Below are 20,259 nucleotides of genomic sequence, written 5' to 3' on the forward strand. Positions count from 1 at the left end.
CCCCTGGAGACTTTCACTTGCTAACCTATTTCCTTCTCCTTTCCAGCTTCTCACTCCAACCCCATGTGATTTCTCTTGCGACGTAGGATCTGTTCCTAGGACCTTTCCTCCAGGTAGAAACAGCAAACCAGCATGGTACAGGGGACACTGCAACTCCACAGTGGTAGTGGTTTAAGGGTTGGACTTGACGATCTCAGCGGTCCTTTCCAATCTGGATGAATCTGTGATTCCTTCTTTCCTTCTTGGTCTCAACGCACCCCTGAACTTGTGAAGGAACTCCCCTTCCTGCTTGGAAGCCACACAGATCTGCTGCAGATTGGGCTGCTCCCAGCCCTCCCCAGTGCTGGCCATGTCTCCTAGTACAAGGAGACCAGTATAGTGGGACTTGGCTTTTCCCCTTCTGCCCAGACAAGGACATTGGGTACTACAAAAGCCCCACATCATCATTATCACTGCACAGCTGGGTCTCATACAGATGCTGAACAGCCATGCTGCCAAGAGGCCTGGATGCCAGACATCTCATGGGCATACTCCTGGCAAGGCTGGGCCAGAGGAATAGCTTCTCACCCAGAAACCTGCCTGTGCTCAGCCACTTCTCTCCTTCCCTTCTCTCCTTCTCAGCTTCAGTACCACTCCCAACCTCTGCAGGCAAAGTTGCCCTCATGGGTGCTCCCTTAACTCCTCCAGGGGCAAAACGCTTCATCAGCCAAAGCTGCTTAAAGCTGCTGCTCTGCAGGCACCCACCTGACAGCTCCTGACAACACGGACCAGAGCACACAGGGTGGCTCTCATGCCTGGATCAGCCAGGTGGAGGAGGGTGGCTCTTCCACTGACACAGTCAGGGCTGAGTAAGGACAGTGGCCAGATGCCCAGTGGAAAGCTCTGGTCCGTGTGTGTTGGTATTTAACCAGTTCAACCTTGCATAGCTCTTGAATACCATCTGCTGTGCTGAATGCCACAATCCTGCATCAGTGCTTCAACAAGTGCATCAGAATCTGTCATTTCACTGGCACTGGTTGGCATCGAGCAGGATTATGGAGCATTTTGCTGCATCAGGCTAACCTGTCACAGCAGACTAAATTGACTGTGAAACTGGACATTTGTACTGTTAAAAGCTATGTTTTTATATGCTATGCCTTGCTAGCCCATACAGTCTGCAAGTACAGTGGGGACTGGAGAGCTGGTTGCCAACAGCACAGGCCAGCCAGATCCGAGCTAGAGCATAGCTTGCCAGGCTAGTGTAAAAAGCTGGTCTGCCTTTCTCTAAGAAAGAAGAACAAAACACAATGAGTGGTTCCTATTGCAATGCCAAGAATAACAGCATGCAAGCGAGGAAATCTACTCAAGTGAGTTTGGAAACCATTTTAACCAGGAATCAAACAAACACGGGTATTTTTCTTAATGGAGTTCATTTCTAAGCTACACTAGTAAAAGTGATGTGACTTCACCACTATGTTAAGTGTTAGTTAAAAGCCTAACATAAAAACATTTTCAGAGTGGAAAAGACATTTTTTAAGATGTCATGGAAATGTTAAAAATAGACCGTATTTGTAGCAATTCATTCAGGCCATTTCTTCAGGGATACACATGTTCCTGCAGCCAGCTAACAGAAACCCATGGCAGAACCATAAAGGTTTCTACACTTAGCTTTTACAGGACTGGCTGGAAGCAGGGGTGTTGCATTTGCAACCTGCTGGAACAGTTCACCCCAGTTATAACTGGCAGCCTTTCCCCCAAGGGAAAGTGTGGCAGGCTAGATGAGTGGCTCCAGGAGGTAATAACCTGCTTACAGCCAGCACCTTTCAGGGAGAGAGAAGTGAGGGGAAGGCTCCCCAGCTGCTCTGGTAAGCAACAAGGCAACGGCAACCCTGGGATGTACCTTGCACTCATGTGTTGCAGGCAGGTGCACACAAAGCCCCGTATTTTGAGACTGCAGTGCTGCAGCAGACACAGCAGCTGTGGCTCTGCACAGGAAGGAGGGTGCACACAAGATTCTCAGCCTCACCACTGCTGCTTGGCCAGAACTGCTGACTCCTTTGTTTACAGAACACCTGCAAACTCAGGCATTGGAGGGAAAAAAAAAAAAACAAAACAGAAATCAGGCCAGTTTTTCATTCCAGCCAAGGCAGGTAGCTACCATTCAGCAGAGACCCACATTTCCAGGACTCAATTCACTCTGCAATTTTAGGTACCTGCTTTACAGAGAGGAATCACACCTAGATCCTGTCATTCTCCACTATCCAGACAAGGAGTTTTGACTGCTCCAGCTGCAGCGAACTCAAACTGATCCCATGCCTGGACACAGTTAACTCCACAGTTTCAAAACTCAGGCACACAAAACATGCCTGTAAACTAATAGGCAAGTTTGGTTTGCCAAGATTAGAGATGACCAGAGTAAAGTAAAACCAGAAAGTGCACACCTGTGCCACCTCACTGGTTGTATGGGATGGTGAGCACTATTACAGGCAATGTCTGCTGTAATCTCTATCCCTGTTGTCCTTTGCTATCCAAATGCTATACTTGGGCATTTGTTTGTCAAAATTTTGCTGACACACAGCCCGAACCTCAAGTTTAATAAGATTAAAAAATCTGTGCATCCCCATTTTCCCCTCCCAAAAGCTGTTGTGCTGAAAGAAAGGACTGGTACTGAAGAGTTGCAATAAAATATAAAATCTGACCTCACATTCATGCTAACTCATTCCAATTTCTTGGTCTATAAGTCAGCAGTTTTTATTTTGACTTTTTTATGGACAAGATAAACCTTCTCACATGGAAAAATAAAAATGTTCAAAAACCTGGCATTATTTCCATAGAAAACCCTACCAAAACTCCACTAAAAATCCAAAATTTTAGTCTTGGAACAATGACCTTTTTACAAAGAGATTTTATGACTGAGTGTACATGTTCACAAAAGCAGCAAACTAAGGCATAATCTTCATATATTTAGCCATGTTTATAAATTAAAGACTTTGAAAATCCATGTGGCTTCATCTCATTTAAACCTCACAGGCAGTAAAAATTTTAGACATTTTACTTACTTTTACAAGTAGTGGACTGTCAGGCTATACAATTACCATGAATGAGCTAGATTAATTTCAGATCACTGAAACAAATCAACAATGAGAGCGTGAAGCTTAAACATTATTTTAAAGTGCTCATTAGAAATCAAACATTTCAATTATAATTAAGAAATGTTAATGTTACATTCCTTACATATTGAATCTGAAAGTACAATATGTATACAATCTACAGTCTTGTCTGTATAAATAGGAAATAACTTATCTACGTATCTCAAATGTGACTAGTAGCTGAATGGAAGAAGATTTGGATTTGGCAAGAAAAAGCAAAAAAACAGAACAGTCATCCCACACATACAATAAAATAAAAATTATGTATCCCCATTTTGGCACAGGTGCACTGGTTAAGCCTGTTTCACACCGGACTAATACCAAGTACCTGTGAAATGACAGTATTGTGTATAATTGTACTCCTCAAAGCACACACACTTCAGCAATCTGCCTCAAAGTATAACATAATAAGCTTTCAAAAATAAAAACAACCTTAAAAAAAAAAAAGCAAGACTTAAAAGTGTTCATTAAAATACAACAGTAAATACTTAACTTCTTCGCACTGCTTTTCATTTCTCAGCTGCCATTTCGTATTTTCCTGACTTTTCACCAATTGTGCAACTGAACTTTGTAATTTCCAGGCAGATAAAAGAATATACCCATATATCCACTCACATATAGTAAGTAACATGATTACAGTAAAATCAAAAGCCACACAATAAAATAGCGGTGAACATTCCGTAAGTGGAAACTTAAATTTTGGTCAACATTTTTGCTAGGCTAGAGGCAGAACTACGCTGTACAAAATCACTTTAACATCTGCAGCAACAAGCGTCTTGTTTACTTTAGCCCCAGCTCAGTGTGTGGTCAGTCTGAACTATGCAATCTCTTAAAAGAACAGGTAGGTAGGCGACTGTAGCGTGTTATTTCTTCCTTACTCATAGGCATTAGCAGGCTCTTCTCTTGCAAAATGACATTCGTGTGAAAAAATTTACTGTGACGCCCAGAAGAGCTGAAGGCAAACACGTGTATGGGCAACAAAAGCTGTCAAGGTGACAAACGATTCAATGGACTGCTTTCTTCTCCACCTGCAGCCAGCTTGAGTGTTGATAGCTTCCGAGGGGGGTGCTGAGGACTCTTTCGAAGGTTGTCATCCATCTGCAGGGAAACAATGAGAGCCGGATCTGGCAAGCAGCAGAATGCAGATTATATGATTAGTCTGTTTGTCATTAATACTGGTCTGTGGTATTTTTTAATTCAGGCCCAGCCAAGCTGATGCCTTGGTTCCTTTCTGCTCCCAAATATCTGCTTGTGTTACACTGGCTATTAATTCAATTAGCATATGGTGCATCAAACTCAAACAAATAAATAAGTGTGCTTCTGCTCAATTTCCTCATGGTTACTGAAGAAAGCAACACTGCTAACTTCTTAGAGGTCCAAGTTCCAATCTTACACAACAGCCAAACACTGTTAGAAAGCAGACTGAAAGTCAAAACCACTAACACATGATCAGCACTTTCCAAGAAGAAATCTTTCTCAAAAATATTCTTCAGGTGCTGAGTAAATTTAGATGAGTTACACATTTCAAGAAGTATTTATTGAAGAACGTGTGATAAGACTTTTTCAAAGACAGGCTAAAATTAATCTCAAATATAAAGACTTCACATTTTCATGGGAAATTAATCTAATGCCCTGTGAATAATGTGGTACCAAAAGAGTTTATTTACTACAGAATAACTAGAATCACAAAAGACAGCACAGAGAAGATCTCCAGAAGCTGTCTAGCCCACTCCATTTCTTCAAGGTAGGATCAGCTTTAAATAAATAACACCTGACAAATGTTTTTTGTAAACCATTCCTTAAAATTTCCACAGCCACACCCCTGTGTCATGAGGAGGAGCTATGATCAATACCTAGTGCTACAGAAGCTGGTCATAATTAAAGACCTATTAAAGACCTATTTCATACACCAATCTTTTTTTTAGGAAGAGGTGCCTTCTGCTCTTCTAGGTAAAGTGTTCTGTCTGCATTAGAAGACATTCTTCACTTGCAATTTTCAACTAAGTTGAATAGATTTTGATAGGTTCTGAGTGACACCCTTGGAAACAAAGAATATAAAGAAATAAAAGCTAGACACAGAACAAGCAGGAGAAACTGTGACTGCAGGTTAGTAACAACAGCATTTAAGTGGGAGCAAGAAGAGCTTTCTTTAAATACAAGGCTTGTTAATTTCTCCTTTAAAAATGACAATTTTTTCCACTGAGTGACTCAATAAATAAAGGCAATTAAAATGAAATGTCCAGTGTACAGTTGCCGTTGCCATACAAGAATATCTGTGAATGAACTGCAGTGAAGGAGGAAAATGAGAGACTGAAGCAAAAGTAACCTTTTCAATCAAGTTGGATTCCTTATTTACAAGCTGTGTGAGTTTCTGCAGATTAGCATCTGCTGTATCCTGTCCAGCCGGAGAGTGGCCTAGAGAGTGAAGGCAGAAAGATGAAGAGTGAAAAGGAATTTACAAAGGCTTTTAAATTCTCAAAAATTAAATCCACATTGGAGAGAAAGTTCATGCAGTAATTTTAACCTGAGAAGAATTCAAGGGGAAAAGCCATTCCATGTGAGAAAAACAGAAGCACTAAACACAAGTCACAGCATAGAAACAGGAAGAAACTACTGAGTATTAGGCCTTGCTTTTAATTTTCAGTCCTTTCTGCACAACTTTGCAAGTTTCTCTACCTCATTTCTCCACAGGAGCCCCAGCATAAACTACATGAAATCTAATTCTGCCTCAGTTTGCAGACCTGGAGTCATAATCCAAACAAGACTATACATGCCAAAAAGGGGTAAAGAAACACAGCTTACCTGAGACAGTTAACCTGAAGTAGCAAGTTAAAATATCATCACAGAATCGACACAGATTGGAAAGCTGTTTCAAATGCTCTTGTAATTGTACTCTGGGGAAGCACACTTTATAAATCGGTGCAAGGAAACCAAACACATAGGCATCCAAGGTCGTAGGCCTGAAGAGTGACAAAACCAAAACAAAATCCCAAAATGAAGACATTAACAGCTTTACAAGCCTTTTTCTGTGTATGTTATACAGAAATCAAGACAGCCTAGTCAGCTCTTCTGGCTTCCATCTTTTCATATCAACCCAGTAAATGCTTTCTACAAACTATTAACTTACTCCAGCATCTCTTAACTACAGACATGCTGGCAAGCTGAAAGAGTAAATTCAGCATTTAAATCCAGTCATGCTGCCACATATGCTGATGAGCAAGCTGCTCTAAAACACATTTCTGTCACCACAACAGTGAACCTGTAGGCCAGGTGGGCAGGATCCTCTCTCATGAAGCAGTCCAACTCTAGTGGCTAGAGGAAGAGATCATCTTTTTTAAGATCTGTTGACACTGTGTTGCTGGCAATATGTTCTCCCTGCTCTGCCATATTCATGTTCTTCACCACAGGAAGAGGAGTGTTCCCAGACCTCTGCCCTCCCATGAAGGCTGCAGTAACACCTCAGGCTTAAAGAATTTTTTTCTTTATACAAGCAAACAAGGTGACATTCAGTGGTTAGAAAAGCATTCTTTAGTGCAGTGCTACACTAACTCATCAAGCATCTCAAGTTTTCCTAGCAGTTGTAGGCAGCATCTGCTTCTCTACAGAAAAATAAGGAAGACGCCACATTGCTTTAGTGCAAAGATCTATTTAGCACAAAGAGTAACGTGGTACCTGTTTTATTGGTCATTGGGGGAAAAAAATAAAAAACCCCAAATAAATCACACTCACATATCTCCAAAGAAAAACTGAGATGTTCCCAATCTCTTCGACAGGAGATTTAGGCACTCCTTGGCATCCCTGTATATCTGAAAAGACACAAGACTGTCTAAGAACTCTACATGTAGAAAGGGTAGTAAGCACTGCTCATCATTTGACAACATGCTAGACTGCTCCAGTTTTTGTCTTTGACATCAACAACTCACAAATTCTTCAGCACACAACACTCACCTGTGCTTCCACTTCAGTGAGACTGTAGAGTGGAGGCCCTCCCCTGGTCAGCAAGATCCTGTTCAGAGCTTCCCTGGACATCTTTCCAGGCAGATACAAACTCAGTGGGAAGGGAATTCTTGAGGCAAACCATGGTTTTGTCACACTGCAGTAATTTTCAGCCTCAACCCAGAAAGTGTGCAGCTGAATCAAAATAAGGAAGAATATTAATGGAATCTGGATACTAGATATATCTTAAAAGCTTGATGTATAATATCCCTGTCAGAGAAGCAGAAGCATCGGGAATTACTCTGATTTAAGCAATCAGGCTCCATGAAGGATTATCCTAATGCTGATAAACTATATATACAGATTAGGATATATATACATAGTATATATATTTAATTAGTACATATTACAGTAATCCTTTGAGTGTAGCACTACAAAATTAAGGCAACAGCTACCTTCCACCTAAGAAAAACTACAAAGAAATTACAGAAATCTAAATGCACGTTCATATTGGTGTATGTTTATATACTTACACACACTTGTACCCACACACTGTATACAGAAAATATATTACCAAAAGAGCTGCAGACATACAGGCTCAGGTTCGAACTTCTTAGGATTTGGGGCTTTAATTTATATGAATCTTAAAATAAAAGATAGTATGAAATTATGAATTTGAAACCTTGTGGGTCAGCTGAAGCAGCTAGCCTATGGTATCTTCCGGTCAGAGCATTTTTTTCCTGTACAAACTGAAGCCAAGGTCATTAAAGAGATCCATTGTCTGGGAATTTTTACAACCCTGATGTATTTATTCTAAATTGGTAAGGGCATGTGGCCATGTTTTATTTAGAACTGAAGAATGAAACTATCGATGGGTATTTTAACTTCTCAAAAGTTCTAACTGAACAGTTCAAAAGGCTTTTATGCCCCACATCACACAAAACACATTTTACCCATAGCTTTTTCAAAATAATTAAATGGAACAAAAAAGGTCGAAATAAGCTGGTTTTGTGATACTGCTTCCCAAAAAGTATCTGAAGAAAGAACATTAATAGGTGCCCTTTTAAACATCTTTCATAAATTCGTTGTTATTACTTCACACCCAACAAACACACATTTCCTCCCTTCTCAAAAGTTGCTAGGAAGTATTTCCAAAACTGAAGTAACAAAGCAAATACATTCCAGTCAGAACTACAGTTGAGAGACTTTCTTTCTCTCACATTAGGCGCCTCTTGTAGCATTCAATTCCAAACACTGAGACCACTATAAAGTATTTCCAGATACTTACTAGAGCTGGAAGCAGTTTCTCTTCAAGTAGTGCAATATATGCCAGTGTATCAGCTCCTTGTTTTGCAGACAATTGGTAATCAGCATTATACTTCTACAAATTAAAAACAAAAACAACACAACATATGCTACAAACAGTGTTACACCAGACTTTCCAAAAAGATGATCAATGCCACCCAAAGTTGCTTCAAACTATCAATTCAAAATTTATTCAATTGATTGCTTCAAAGCTATTGATTTGGTAAATATAGCAACATTTTGTTGGACAGAAAGCATGTGCTCACTACAACTTTTTTACTTATTCCAGACAGCTATGTTAAACCTTCTTGCAAATTCCTTTCCCACGTTCCCATACTTAGATTTTTGGGTGCTCTTATTCTCAAAATAACTCGTGTCTCCTTTCCATTACATTCCAAGCAACTGTCCAGCAACACAGAGGTACTTTTTCAGTAGGGCTGTAGTAAACCTCTGGCAAGCCCCCATCTGTATTTTTGAAAAAGCACCTGGCACTCAGCTGCTATAAGCATAAAAAAAAAGGCAAGCATTCCTATCCTTTGCTTTTAATTATCATTCTAGAAGTTTAGAAACTGGATGGTAACAATATAAAGGACCAAAGGCACAGCTAAATCAATGCTGCAACAGCTGCCTGAACTTCTCATTCTTTCACAAGACCCTTTTAAGGTCCATGAAAAGGGTTGGTAAGTTTTTTTCAGGGCAGATTTTTTTCAGGAGATTCACTTCATCAGTTTAGAAATACAGAGTCAGTGCTGACCCTTATTATTAGTTATGTGAAAAGCAAGCATATTATTGTTATACTTTAACTCAGGTTATATTGTTACACTACAACTCAGTTCTAATACTTAAACTTTTTTTTCCCCAGCATGAGGAATCTTTAGTATTCAAATGGCTATGAAACTTCTGAATTTTAAAACAACTGTCTAAAATCTCATCTGAAATGCAGTTTTCAGATTTTTTCTCTCCCCAATGATTTAAAGTGTCACTAACATGGCACTCATCAGATAATTTTCTTATAACTAGGCAGGAACTAAGTATCAATGTAAAAGCAGAATAGTGGGCTGGAGGACCATCTTAAGAAATAAAAAGATTATGCCATGCTTTATTTGACATTTTTATACTTTATGAAAAGAAGAAATCATATACAATTAGAACATTGAGACATGAGCAAAAGGCCACAAAGAGTTGACTACACAATAACATGACATGCATCAAGAAATACCTGCAAGACATTTTTAAGCTACAAGATATGGAAAAACTATGTAGATTTAAAAAAAAAAAATATGTATGATGTACTATCCTTCAAAAACAAAAAACAAAGCACTGGCAGACAGTTACACATCCAAGAAGTTAAAACTGCATTTCCCAAACCATATGCTAGGTCTGCAAAGCCAAAATGACATTAAAAGTGGCATAATTAGGAGCAGGGTGCTCACCGAGTAACTTCTCAATTAAGGCCAGTTTGTTCCCTTTTCAATGTGCAATTTTCTCATGTGTATTTTAAAATATTTCATGTGACTATCAATCAAACTTTCAAACAGCAAGGTTATCCACCATTTGAAATCTTCACACATGAATGATAAAATCAGGAAAGCACTGGGTCTGAACTGAGTTCCAGGTTTTCAGAAGCCTGTGTTGATGCATACAGGGGACATGTGGAGTCACTACAAGGTAAAGAAAATAAATATTTTAAGAGACCTACATACCTGCTTTCTTAAGAAGCTTAGTATTTTTGCTGGCTGAGAAATAACAATGTCTTCTGATACCAAGACTGGTACATCTCCTGGAAAGCATTAAGAACAGACTCAACAATTTATACAGGTAAGTTCTAGCACAACTAGAAAGCAATCAGTCACTTCATCATTTTCCTCTTCTCCATTGGATGCTTAGATCTTCCTAACATGTCTGCATAAACCAAGCTTTACATATCAGGGGAATTCCACCAAGATCCACAAATTCCACAAATAGATCTAGTGCATTGTGGCCTTCATTAATAACAATACATTAAAAAGGGCCCAGATCAAATCAGAGTGAAGCCAATGTCTTTTGCTAGATATCTGATACTTTGAGAACCAGTCTGCTTGTCTGGAATTCAGATGTTCATGGTAAGACAAAAATTCCAACTCAGTTCACCTGCTCTCTCAAAACATTCCAGAATCAAACAATATTCTGTCAGAAGCTTACTGTCAGCCTTCACTCATCAGAGTACAGGATCAAAGACTGCAGACTGTAAAATCTGCTAACAGGGGCTATCTTACAGCACATACACAACATTATGTGCCACAATGAGCCTAACGTGACTGTACTGTGACATATTATTAAATAATTAATTATCAGCAACACTTACAAATAGGAATTTTTAAATGGATTTTGTGTATTTTGGCTATGAAGAAAGCCATTGAGCTTTGGGAAGTATATCCAGATATTCTTGACATGTTCTGCTAACAGAAAACAAACACACTGAAAAGGGAGTCAGAGATGCAACTTCTGCATGACTACAGTAATGTCTAAAGTGAGGAAGTGGCTCCCATAAATAACTTAAAGCCTGCGGCAATATTGCCTCGCTGGAATACAACAAGATGGTAACTTAAGTGCTGAGTAAACAGAAGAGCAATGAGCAGAAGTATCCAACATGAAGAAGTCCTCTCTGATACCTTGCTTTCAACTTCCCTGCCAACTAGGTTGTTCAGTCACCCTTTCCCAGTCAACCTCTCTTATGTGCCAGGGTGCTAAACATCCCAGTTGCTGCAAGCTATACTCTATGAGGCTCACATTCCACTTCCAACTGTACCAGCACATTACATTATGTATAATTAAAGAAGGTTATTTCCATACACAAGTCGACTAACTGTAATAATAAATGTGAAAAGAGCTTAAAAACTTGCCTTCAGAGCACCAACAATTCACACTGATAGAAAGAGGTATCTATTTTGCACCACTGCTCTGCTGTCTACTGCTTCACCTCTACACATTTTAATGAAGCCTTGTTTGAGGCCTGTTATTTATGTCCTTCATTATTTTGCTCCCGCAAATTCATCACACTTGTTTGCAAAAAGTCATCTTTAAATGTATCATAAAAGCAGGCAGCCTTGACTGGGCTACACAAAATCTAAGCAAAGTCAGGGGGGGAAAAAAAGTGCAGAAACTAGAACCCGTGTTTATAACCTGCCTACGACCGAAATAATAACACACAAAAAAAACAAAACAAAACAAAACAAAAAAAAAAAAAAAAAAAAAAAAAAACAAAACAAAACAAAAAAACAAACAAAAAAAAAAAAAACACCAACGCAGAGGAGGTACCTTTTGGAGCTCTCCAAGAGTTTACAGTGTTCACCGTCAGGGGAGCACCAGAAAATTTGGCATAAGCCTGTAATAAAGATCGCGGGGAAGCGGGGGTGGGAGGGGGAGAAATTCAATCGCTGTGTGTAAGAAAAGTGTAAGGCAGCACTGTTTTAAGCAGCTTTGGGCACCGAAGACCGGCTAAAAGCAAATGCGCCGATACCGCGCCGATACCGAAAATGCGCATTTGCTTTCAGCCGGTCTTCGGTGCCCTAAAGCCTTTCTAGGAAACGCCGTTCTTTGAGGCCCAGGCCAGGCCGCCCCGGGAAGCCACAACGCCCTCTCCAAGGGCAGCAGCCATACCCGCAGGCTCAGCGGGGGAGGGACACAGAGGTCGGCGCCGCGGTGGCTCCTTACGGGGAAAGGGCCCCGAGGCCACGCTGCTGCCCCGCCAGGCTACGCCGCTGCCCCAACCGCAGCCGCCGCCTCCCACCCCCCGCAGCGCCCCGGGGCAGCTGCGCTCCCCTCACCCAGCGCCGGTTCGGCCTCAGGGTGACGAGAGCGGGCGCGCTCCCCGGCGGCGACGCCTCTGCCCGAGGGGGAAGAGCCCCGCGGACAGCCGTGCCGCGGACGAGCCGTCCCTCTCTTCTTCCCTCCCTCCGTTCATCCCGGGGCGGGTGGCGGCCGCCGGCTGTTACCATGACGGTTAAAGACTCCGGGTGCAGGGACGGCAGCCCCCAGTCGCCTCCCCAGCAGCTCAGCTCCATGGGAGCCGCCATCTTGTCCGCCATCCGCGCCGGACCGACAAACGCGGCGCTGCTGCCCTCGCATGGCGGCGCCCAAGGGCCCCGGCCGCGCCTCGGGGCGGGAGAAGGAGGCGGGGGAGTGTCCGCACCTGAGGGGCCGCGGTTACCTGGGCGCTTTGGGGAAAGTGTCCTACCCTCACTCGATCAGCGCAGCTGAGACGGCCCCAGGGAGGGGGTGGTGTGGGGGGTTTGGCGGCCCCGGAGCCTTTGTGCTGTGGCGAGCCGCTGCCCCCCAAGAAGCGCCATCGTTTTGCGCCTGAAATAGTTTGGGCTGAACCTGCAGCATCGCCGAACCTCAGCTCTCTGGCTCTGTTACACTCCGTGTTGTGACCTTCCACAGGAGAAAAAAAAAAAAAAAAAAAAAAAAAAAAAAAAAAAGTCTTTCTCTCAGATGGGAAGGGCAGTCATCAGCAATTTGGTTTTAAAAATAAGGAACTCTGATCATATGGTACCAGTTTTAACCAGGTTATAATGATAACCCATTCAGTGTGGGCTCTCACTGGGCACCTTTAAAAGCACCAAGTTGTCAGCTGTTTTCAGCGTTTGTGCAGGCATACCACAGCAACATCTAAATAGTAAGTCAAATGTTTCCATCCGTCCCACACAAGGGAAAAAATATCTCACACTGACTGAAGAAAACCTTGAGCTGACCACCCTCATCCTGCTCTTCTGGGCATAAAGACATGAGGCGAGGAAGGGCAAAACTCCATGTGTCCTCCCTGCCCCCCTCCAGATCCATGGTTTCAGATCTGCGTGAACTTTGTCGCAGAAAGTATTGTGATAAAATTCTACAGCAGAGACCCGAGGTCATCCTGAGGAACTGAATTAAGCACATGGGAGAAGAAACATGTATCCATTTATTTCCTCGGGAAAAAAAAAAAAAAAAAAAAAAAAAAAAAAAAAAAAAAAAAAAGCAGCATTACTTTTCTCGCTGTAGAGAGGTTCCTAAGGTCTTTAAGGAGTTCCTTAAGGATTACTTTATTCTCTTTTCCTCCCTGCAGGGACCAGCTAACTTTTAACCAGCCTGTCCAGGTACTTCGCTTTGGCCTGTTCACTGTATGACTGCCTGGCTGAGAGGTGCAAGCTCTGGGGGCAAGGGTGGCTTTGAACAGCTGTGATCCCTCATATCCCACATATATGCCTCTGTAAATAGGATGAGCCAGCTTATGACTCTTCCCAAGGCAGGCTTCAAAAAGGCTTAGGAGGTAAACAGGAGAGTAAACGTTCTTTGCATTGCCTTGGGGCTCAATTAATCTCTGGGTTGTTGTGGCATCCAGAGCAAAGATGGAAAAAAAAAAGGCAAACTGCATCTTCCCTCCCCCAACCAAAAGCTCTTCAGGAACTTTTTCCTCTTGGTTGCCTGAGTGGAATTCCTATTAGTGCAAATGAAAGGCAAATAGGTGCATGGAGAATGGAGAGACGCCTTGACTCGAAAATGCAGGGCTTCGTTTTGTGTTTTTGAAAAAGCTAAACTTCTTCTGACACCTGTGTTTGAAACAGTATACAAATTTTTCATGAAAATGTGGCAGGATCAAACCCAGAACTGTCAACATAAATATGGAAGGATGTATAGTAGAGTTGAAATTTCACTTGTATTAAGACTTCTTTATCATAATTGCCCGTGAATCCTGATTTTTAATCACTCGTGTAATTCCATAAAAACAGTGAATCTCCTAATGCTTATTAAGAGCAAAAGATGAAAACCAAATTAAGCAGAAGGGATTTCTTTCTACTTCCACTACTTGGAATTCGAACAAGTCATGGAAACTTCTCCAAAGCAAAATCTACAATATTGGCAGCTTCTCTGCATTATGTATGCTTAGAAGTTTTTTGATTTATATAAAGTATTCAAGGAAAAATATTTTAATGGCTGAGGTTTACTTGCAGATGCTGTATAAAAATTACAGTAATATATTTCTGTAAGAAAATTCTTTACAAAATGCTATTTGCTTTATGAAAGTTTCTTGAAAACAAAATATCCAATAAATAACCACGTTTTTATTCTTATCCAAGATATTAACCTCCAAAAAGTTGAGCTAGAGTTTGTACTTCAGAGAACACACAGGACTGGAAACGCAGTATCTAATATTCCATTGTTTTTATTGAAAATGACAATCAGAATGTCAAATAGTTCCTTCCAGACAGCAGATGAACATTGTCATTTTTGAAAGTCCCTTAAAGAAGGTGTGCTTCAGCACAAAAAATCCCCTTCTATCTCCAACATAAACCAATAACCAATAATGAAAAACAGAAAAATTGCAGTAACCTTTATATGTACTGGCTAAGGTCCTCCAAACATGGACTGAAGCTTCTGCTTATATACATTGTGAACCAGTTCCCTTCATTTATTTTATATTGTGCAGCATGCTCTGTTTGCCAAAGTTGCTTTTTTGTTCAGTTTTGGTGAATAAGCATGAGAATAAGAAGATGTAGAGCAAGAACAGAACATGACTTTCACAGATCTGATGCTAACGAGTACAAAATGCTACAAACAAGATGGCCCTGCCATAGGTTTCATCAGCATCAGTGCAAGAAACCCCACTCTCAGTGAATCAGAAGTGGAAAATGGGAAGATATAGAATTATTTAAATATTTTTTACAAAAAAAGGGAATTTTTCAAGAAAACGTATGTTTTTTTAATGAACTCTAATAAATGACATAATAAATTGCTGCAAGTATTTGTTAGTATTCCCTTAGGTGAAAGCAAAATTTCACTATCCTTTTACCTCCTTTTTTTGGTCTGCTGTAGTCACTAAATACTTTCATACTGAACTGTGATGATTTTGCAGTTCTTCATGATGTTTTTGTGTAAGGCATTTAAGCCCATGTTTTCAACGAATGTGGTGGTGAAGGGATTCTACTTAACAGGTAGTAGAGTGACATTAGTGCTGCTCTCGGTCCACATATTAGACTCTGCACCAACTGTGTTGTCTCCATCCTCTAGGCTGGGGATGAGTTCGGGACTGAGACTTATTTTTATGGGGCTTGTGGCACTGTAAGACCTTCCTACTTGTTTTTTTTTTTTCAATTCCTTGCTTTCTGCTCTTGCCCACTTTCAGTGGCTCTCCCTGACCCACAGCTCCCTGCACTTGCTGCTCAGTTTTTCTCAGTCCGCTGTGCAGCTCCCTGCCAGCCTGCTGACACCACCACATCATCCTGTCACTTCCACCGCAGGGACAGGGAAGGTGGGAGTGAAGCTGAGGCATTTCTTACTCTGTGGAGAAATATCTGAAAGACCAGCAGGGTGAGGAGGAGCAATAGCACTGTGCTGAGACACAGTGGGTACGAGGGAGCACCCTCCAGCCTGACTACAGGCAGAAGAAATGAGCAACTGAAGGAGAAGGTCAACACTGCTACACTAATTACCAAAGCAGTAAGATGTGCTATATGGGGATATACCATGCGGGGACGGCAAATAAAAGGGCATGTGAGTGTAGAGCAGCTGAAGGTATTCGAATATCCCACTGTGCCTGCGTTGGAGAGGAGCCCAGTCCCAAGCGCTGCGCGGTGCCGGTGCTGTTCGGGCAGACCCATTGCAGCGCGGCCCGCAGCCGCGGCCCCGCAATGCGCTCTGCCTTGCCTCCCACACAGTGAGCCCCCCAGGGCTGCTCTGGGCCGTGCTCGTTAGATGTATATGCCAAGGCTGATGTCACTGAACATTAATCAACACTGCGCACTTAACATAAAATTTCCCTCCTATTGTTGCCCCTCTTTTTATTATGTAAATAATGTCAGACAGCTCCAGCTATTCCAACCGCTTACTGGGTAGCAAGCTGCGAGGAGGCCAGCCACAGTTTCCTGCCTTCCCCGGTGACAGAGGTTCGGCTGAAGGGCTGTGGCATAGAGGAACAGGACAAAAAGGGACATGCAGCATATTGGCAAATCCACCACATGCTGGCAGAGAGGGATAAGCGCCATGTTGCTCTTCACTACCGTGGGGTCCCTTCTTCCTTTGTGACCAGAAAGCACTGGGGGTAGGTGTACAGGGTGCCCTGCCTGATGCGTGGTTTCAAGTGGGCATGGCAGAAACTGGAAAGTGACTTAGCCCCGAAGGCTTGCTTGATTTGCTTCTTGTCCTGTCTTTTCTTAACGTCAGCCACACAGAGGGTAGAATTTCATGAAGGGAAAACAATAAGACGACTTCCTGCGGGTATACATATTACTGAAAATTATTGTAGTTGAAAGCAGGTGGTCTTATGAAAAACTGCATTTGCTTAAGTCATCAGATTTGGAGGGCTGTTACGACAGGAGACCTTTTTCAGTAGCCTCAGTCTGGCCAGTTTGAGCTCTCTGAATGCTCCTGAGCTCTCTAAATGGAGAAGCAGATGATATATTCCTCCCTTTGCCCGTCAGTCTTCTAAAAACCTGACTTCTTGCACCAGTCTACAATCTGCACATCTGATCCCTTTTGGTGACACGCTTTAGCCACGAAAAGTAAATGACTTAAAATCCTACCAAGACCAAGCCCAGATGCCAGAGCATCACCATCTATTTCGAATTCAATGCCCTTAAAGACGTGTCGGTTTCCAGGGCGGGCTCCATCCGGTGTCCCGGCAGGTGCACATTTCGCAGGACATGGCTTCTGCCCGGACTCAGACACCCCCACGGACATGGGTTCGGGCACATACGGTCCACCCTCGGCTCGGCCATGCCCACCGCGGCACCCGGGGGCCCGGCCCGGCCCAGCGCTACCCCTCCGCGGCCCCCGCCCGCCCCCAGGGCAGGGGGAGCCCGGCCAATGGCCTGCCGCCTGCTGCCGTCCCTCCCCGGACCCGGGGCCTCCCCCGTTAAACGGCGGGTCCCGGAGTGGAGCGGCTCGCCGTCCTCCGCTGCCCTGCCCTGCCCTGCCTGGCCCGGCCCGGCCCGGCCCGCGGGCGCCATGGGGTGCCATCGCGGCGCTGCCCTGCTGCTCCTGCCGCTCGCCCTGCAGCTCTGCCCGGGTCGCGCCGCCCCGCACGCCCCCCGAGGTAAGGGCCCTTCCGCCCCTGGCTCAGCAACCCGCTCTTGCACCCCTCCTGCACCCCGGACGGCTGTGGGTCTGCAGCATCCTGCCTGCTCCCCGGCAGCCGGTGCTGGCAGGGGCGGGAAGCGGGGCTGTGTAGACGCCAGCTCTGCAGGTGCGAGGGCAGCCGGAGCCGTGGCGGGCAGCCGGGGCTGCCTGAGCCCGGCGGGGAGCGGAGACCGCCCGCTGAGTCCCCCGGCCCCGACCGTGTTGGGCGCCGCCGGACTCCCGGTGGGAAGTGGAGGAGGTGGCGGTGTAGCCGCTCAATCAGCAAAATGTGGTTTGATTTTATAGGTGTGCTAATAGGGTTTGTTGAATGTCCGAAGAGCACTTCGCAATTCCGAGTTCTCATAAATGAGAAGTGAATGGCTAAGCTGTTAAAATTATTCGGGAAAACTCTGCTTTATGAAATGCATACAAAACCAGGTACCTTGTGTATCCAGCATTACATTGGCAATGTTATGCATGTAGTAACTCAGGACCTGCTTTCTCTTAGAGCATGCATTCAGTGAGTGGTATTGCTTTCCCGTAGCAGCTTGTGACTGTAACCAGCTCAGCTGCTGAGTGCAGCAGTTGTCGTAATTTGGTGCCATGCCAGGAGCCTTAAAGTTGCTCCTGGTTCCCTCTGTAATTTTAACAGTCTCTATTCTCTTAGGAAATGATGCTTGATGGTTCAGTCTGTTCCTTAGTTAAGTTAATTCTTTAGTTAATTCCATAGTTAATTCCTTAGGTAAGTGAAGCTGATGTAAAAGCCATAGTAATTCAACTGCATTTCCAAAAGCCTTTATTAAAGTCCTTCTTGATGGAAAAATATTTCAGAAAATTGTCATATTGAGAAGTAGACCCCTGCTGAATTTAAAAAAATAGGGGCAGATTTCAAACTTGTCAGGGGCAGTGGCTAGAGAAAGACCCCACTCTCAACACGTGGAATTTTCACTTTCAGTCAGAAATCTTTTCAGTGAGATTAGGATTTCACTCTAGGTATCTAAGGTATAATTAATTATCTTCAGCAGTGTTTGCATTTGTGGTTAGCTGTGACAGAAACATAACTTCATCTTAGCCCAGTGTGGGTATGCACACTCAGGCTTGAAGACATGCCCAGGTCCATGCTCACTGCACGGATTGGAACCAGCTGCTTGTGCCTTTCAGCTTCAATAGCCCTTTTCAATCTGTTTGTTTTCAAATCTGGCTTTCCAGGGAGACATACTTAAAGATAAGATTTTTGTAAAAATGAAATCCTTGTGGAGCTTTTTTTTTCCCTTCATTCCTTCCAAACAAGCAGTTGTCTTTGTAAAAGGTCTAGGAGCAGTCTCTTTCTGCCAGCCCAGCTGAGGATGTAACATGAGTTTTCATACTCCCATTGCTCCTCTGTTTTGCTGGCATGTGTGTAATATATGATAAAGGATGGGTCTGATAACATACTGTGTCTTCTTACTGGTCACTGAAGATAAGCCAAAAGAGGGTTGAATAAGAGTGTTCCAAAGCACCTGACTGTGCTTTATAGAAGGCAACTACCAAACCACTTTGAGCATTCATTTAAATATGAAAATATTAAAAATTTCAATAAATATTTTCTGTAAGATTAGACATGTTTTTCTGTAAGATTAGACATGTTTGTCAGTGCTTAATCATTACTTTTACAGTATTCCTCCTGTACTTTTAAATGTTTCACTTAAAAACAATTAATTAATTAGTGAAATAATTAGTCTCACTGGAATTGATATAAAATCCAACAATAGATCTAGAAGGACTGAACAAAATGTGTAGCTGTATTTTGTGCTGTCAGAGATTTAAGTACTGCAGTGTGGTGCTCCAAATGAGATATCACAGCTGTATTTTACGAATTATTATTACCTGCAAAATGCTGTTGTACAGAGTAGTGAGTTGCATTTTGGTCTCTTGCTTGGGCTTTGCTGTCTGCGCACTAAATGTGATAAAATACTCAGCCTTTTGCCTCTGCTGCTTGGGTCACTGATTACAGTGGGGCCAGAAGCTGTAAATCTGTACTAAATAAATCTGTAAGTCTGAACTAAATAAAAAATAAGTCCTTTGACAACGTCTGTCTCAGATATGCACTTCTCAGTTGTTTGACAGCAGTGTTGCAAGTGTATGCGGGTCAAGGGCCTGATGCTTTTTGTATTTTGTCCTGAAAACTCTCAGTGCAGTAACGGGATCATTGGACCCCATGAAAATGTAGACTTAGGTGACTTTCTGTATATCAATGGTTTTATGAGACAAAGGGAAAAAGGGAAAAATCCCTTCTTTTCTTTTTTTTTTTTTTTTTTTTTTTTTTTTTTTTTTTTGTTTTTTTTTTGTTTGTTTTGTTTTGTTTTGTTTTGTTTTGTTTTGAATTGGCAATAGAGTGGATGAACAGAGGCTGCAGGAAGAGCAGTGGAAGCAGCACAAACCCAGTCTCTAATGTAAGAGAAAGACTTTTCCACATGGCTCTGCATAGGTCTGTGTGCTCTGAAAACTCTTCTGTCTCTTGCTTGTAGGGTATGAAAGCACTTGATCAGTAGGATGCCCTGTCACCTTAGTTAACTTGAGGTTGTGGTACATAGGAAAGAATCATTTGCAAAGGCCCTCTGGGGTTTTTTTGCCTGGAAATTTAAACTGAGTGGTACAACCACAGGCTTGAATAAAAGCAGGACACAAAAGCTGTCATTGCTGTCCTCCCAGCAGAGAAGAGGTGTTAGGGCTCTTCTCCAGTGGCAGCCCTTAAGTATTGTGCTGATCTAGGATAAAAATATGGCCCAGCTGTGAAAGGCCCGTGGAGTGGCAGTGGTATACAATGGCTAAGTATGCT

At 42.8% G+C, this 20,259-nt stretch overlaps 2 protein-coding genes across 5 annotated transcripts in view; one reads left to right on the forward strand and one right to left on the reverse strand.

Annotated features, from left to right (window-relative positions):
- Nucleotides 1–2,716: 2,716 nt before the first annotated feature.
- On the reverse strand, nucleotides 2,717–12,480 carry MTX3 (metaxin 3). Of its 4 annotated transcripts, none has more exons than XM_030467907.1 (9): nucleotides 12,344–12,480; nucleotides 11,667–11,733; nucleotides 10,073–10,149; nucleotides 8,353–8,445; nucleotides 7,077–7,259; nucleotides 6,858–6,934; nucleotides 5,931–6,088; nucleotides 5,455–5,543; nucleotides 2,717–4,226 (listed from the first exon to the last, which is right to left on the reverse strand). In XM_030467907.1, the coding sequence occupies exons 1-9, from the start codon at nucleotides 12,434–12,436 to the stop codon at nucleotides 4,116–4,118; spliced, it is 948 nt and encodes a 315-aa protein (XP_030323767.1). In that variant the 5' UTR covers nucleotides 12,437–12,480; the 3' UTR covers nucleotides 2,717–4,115. The 4 variants fall into 4 exon arrangements, with proteins under 4 accessions (XP_030323767.1, XP_030323766.1, XP_030323769.1 ...); XM_030467906.1 differs by having other exon boundaries at nucleotides 2,717–4,252; nucleotides 12,344–12,445; XM_030467909.1 differs by lacking the exon at nucleotides 5,455–5,543 and having other exon boundaries at nucleotides 12,344–12,445.
- Nucleotides 12,481–17,330: 4,850 nt separating this feature from the next.
- THBS4 (thrombospondin 4) overlaps nucleotides 17,331–20,259 on the forward strand; it is a 36,422-nt gene continuing 33,493 nt past the window's right edge. The window contains exon 1 of the mRNA XM_030467072.1: nucleotides 17,331–17,418. Within this exon, the coding sequence (XP_030322932.1) occupies nucleotides 17,331–17,418 (88 nt within the window). The remainder of the gene's footprint in view (nucleotides 17,419–20,259) is intronic.

This window comes from Calypte anna, chromosome Z, assembly GCF_003957555.1.
Source record: "Calypte anna isolate BGI_N300 chromosome Z, bCalAnn1_v1.p, whole genome shotgun sequence".
Lineage (NCBI taxonomy): Eukaryota > Metazoa > Chordata > Aves > Apodiformes > Trochilidae > Calypte > Calypte anna.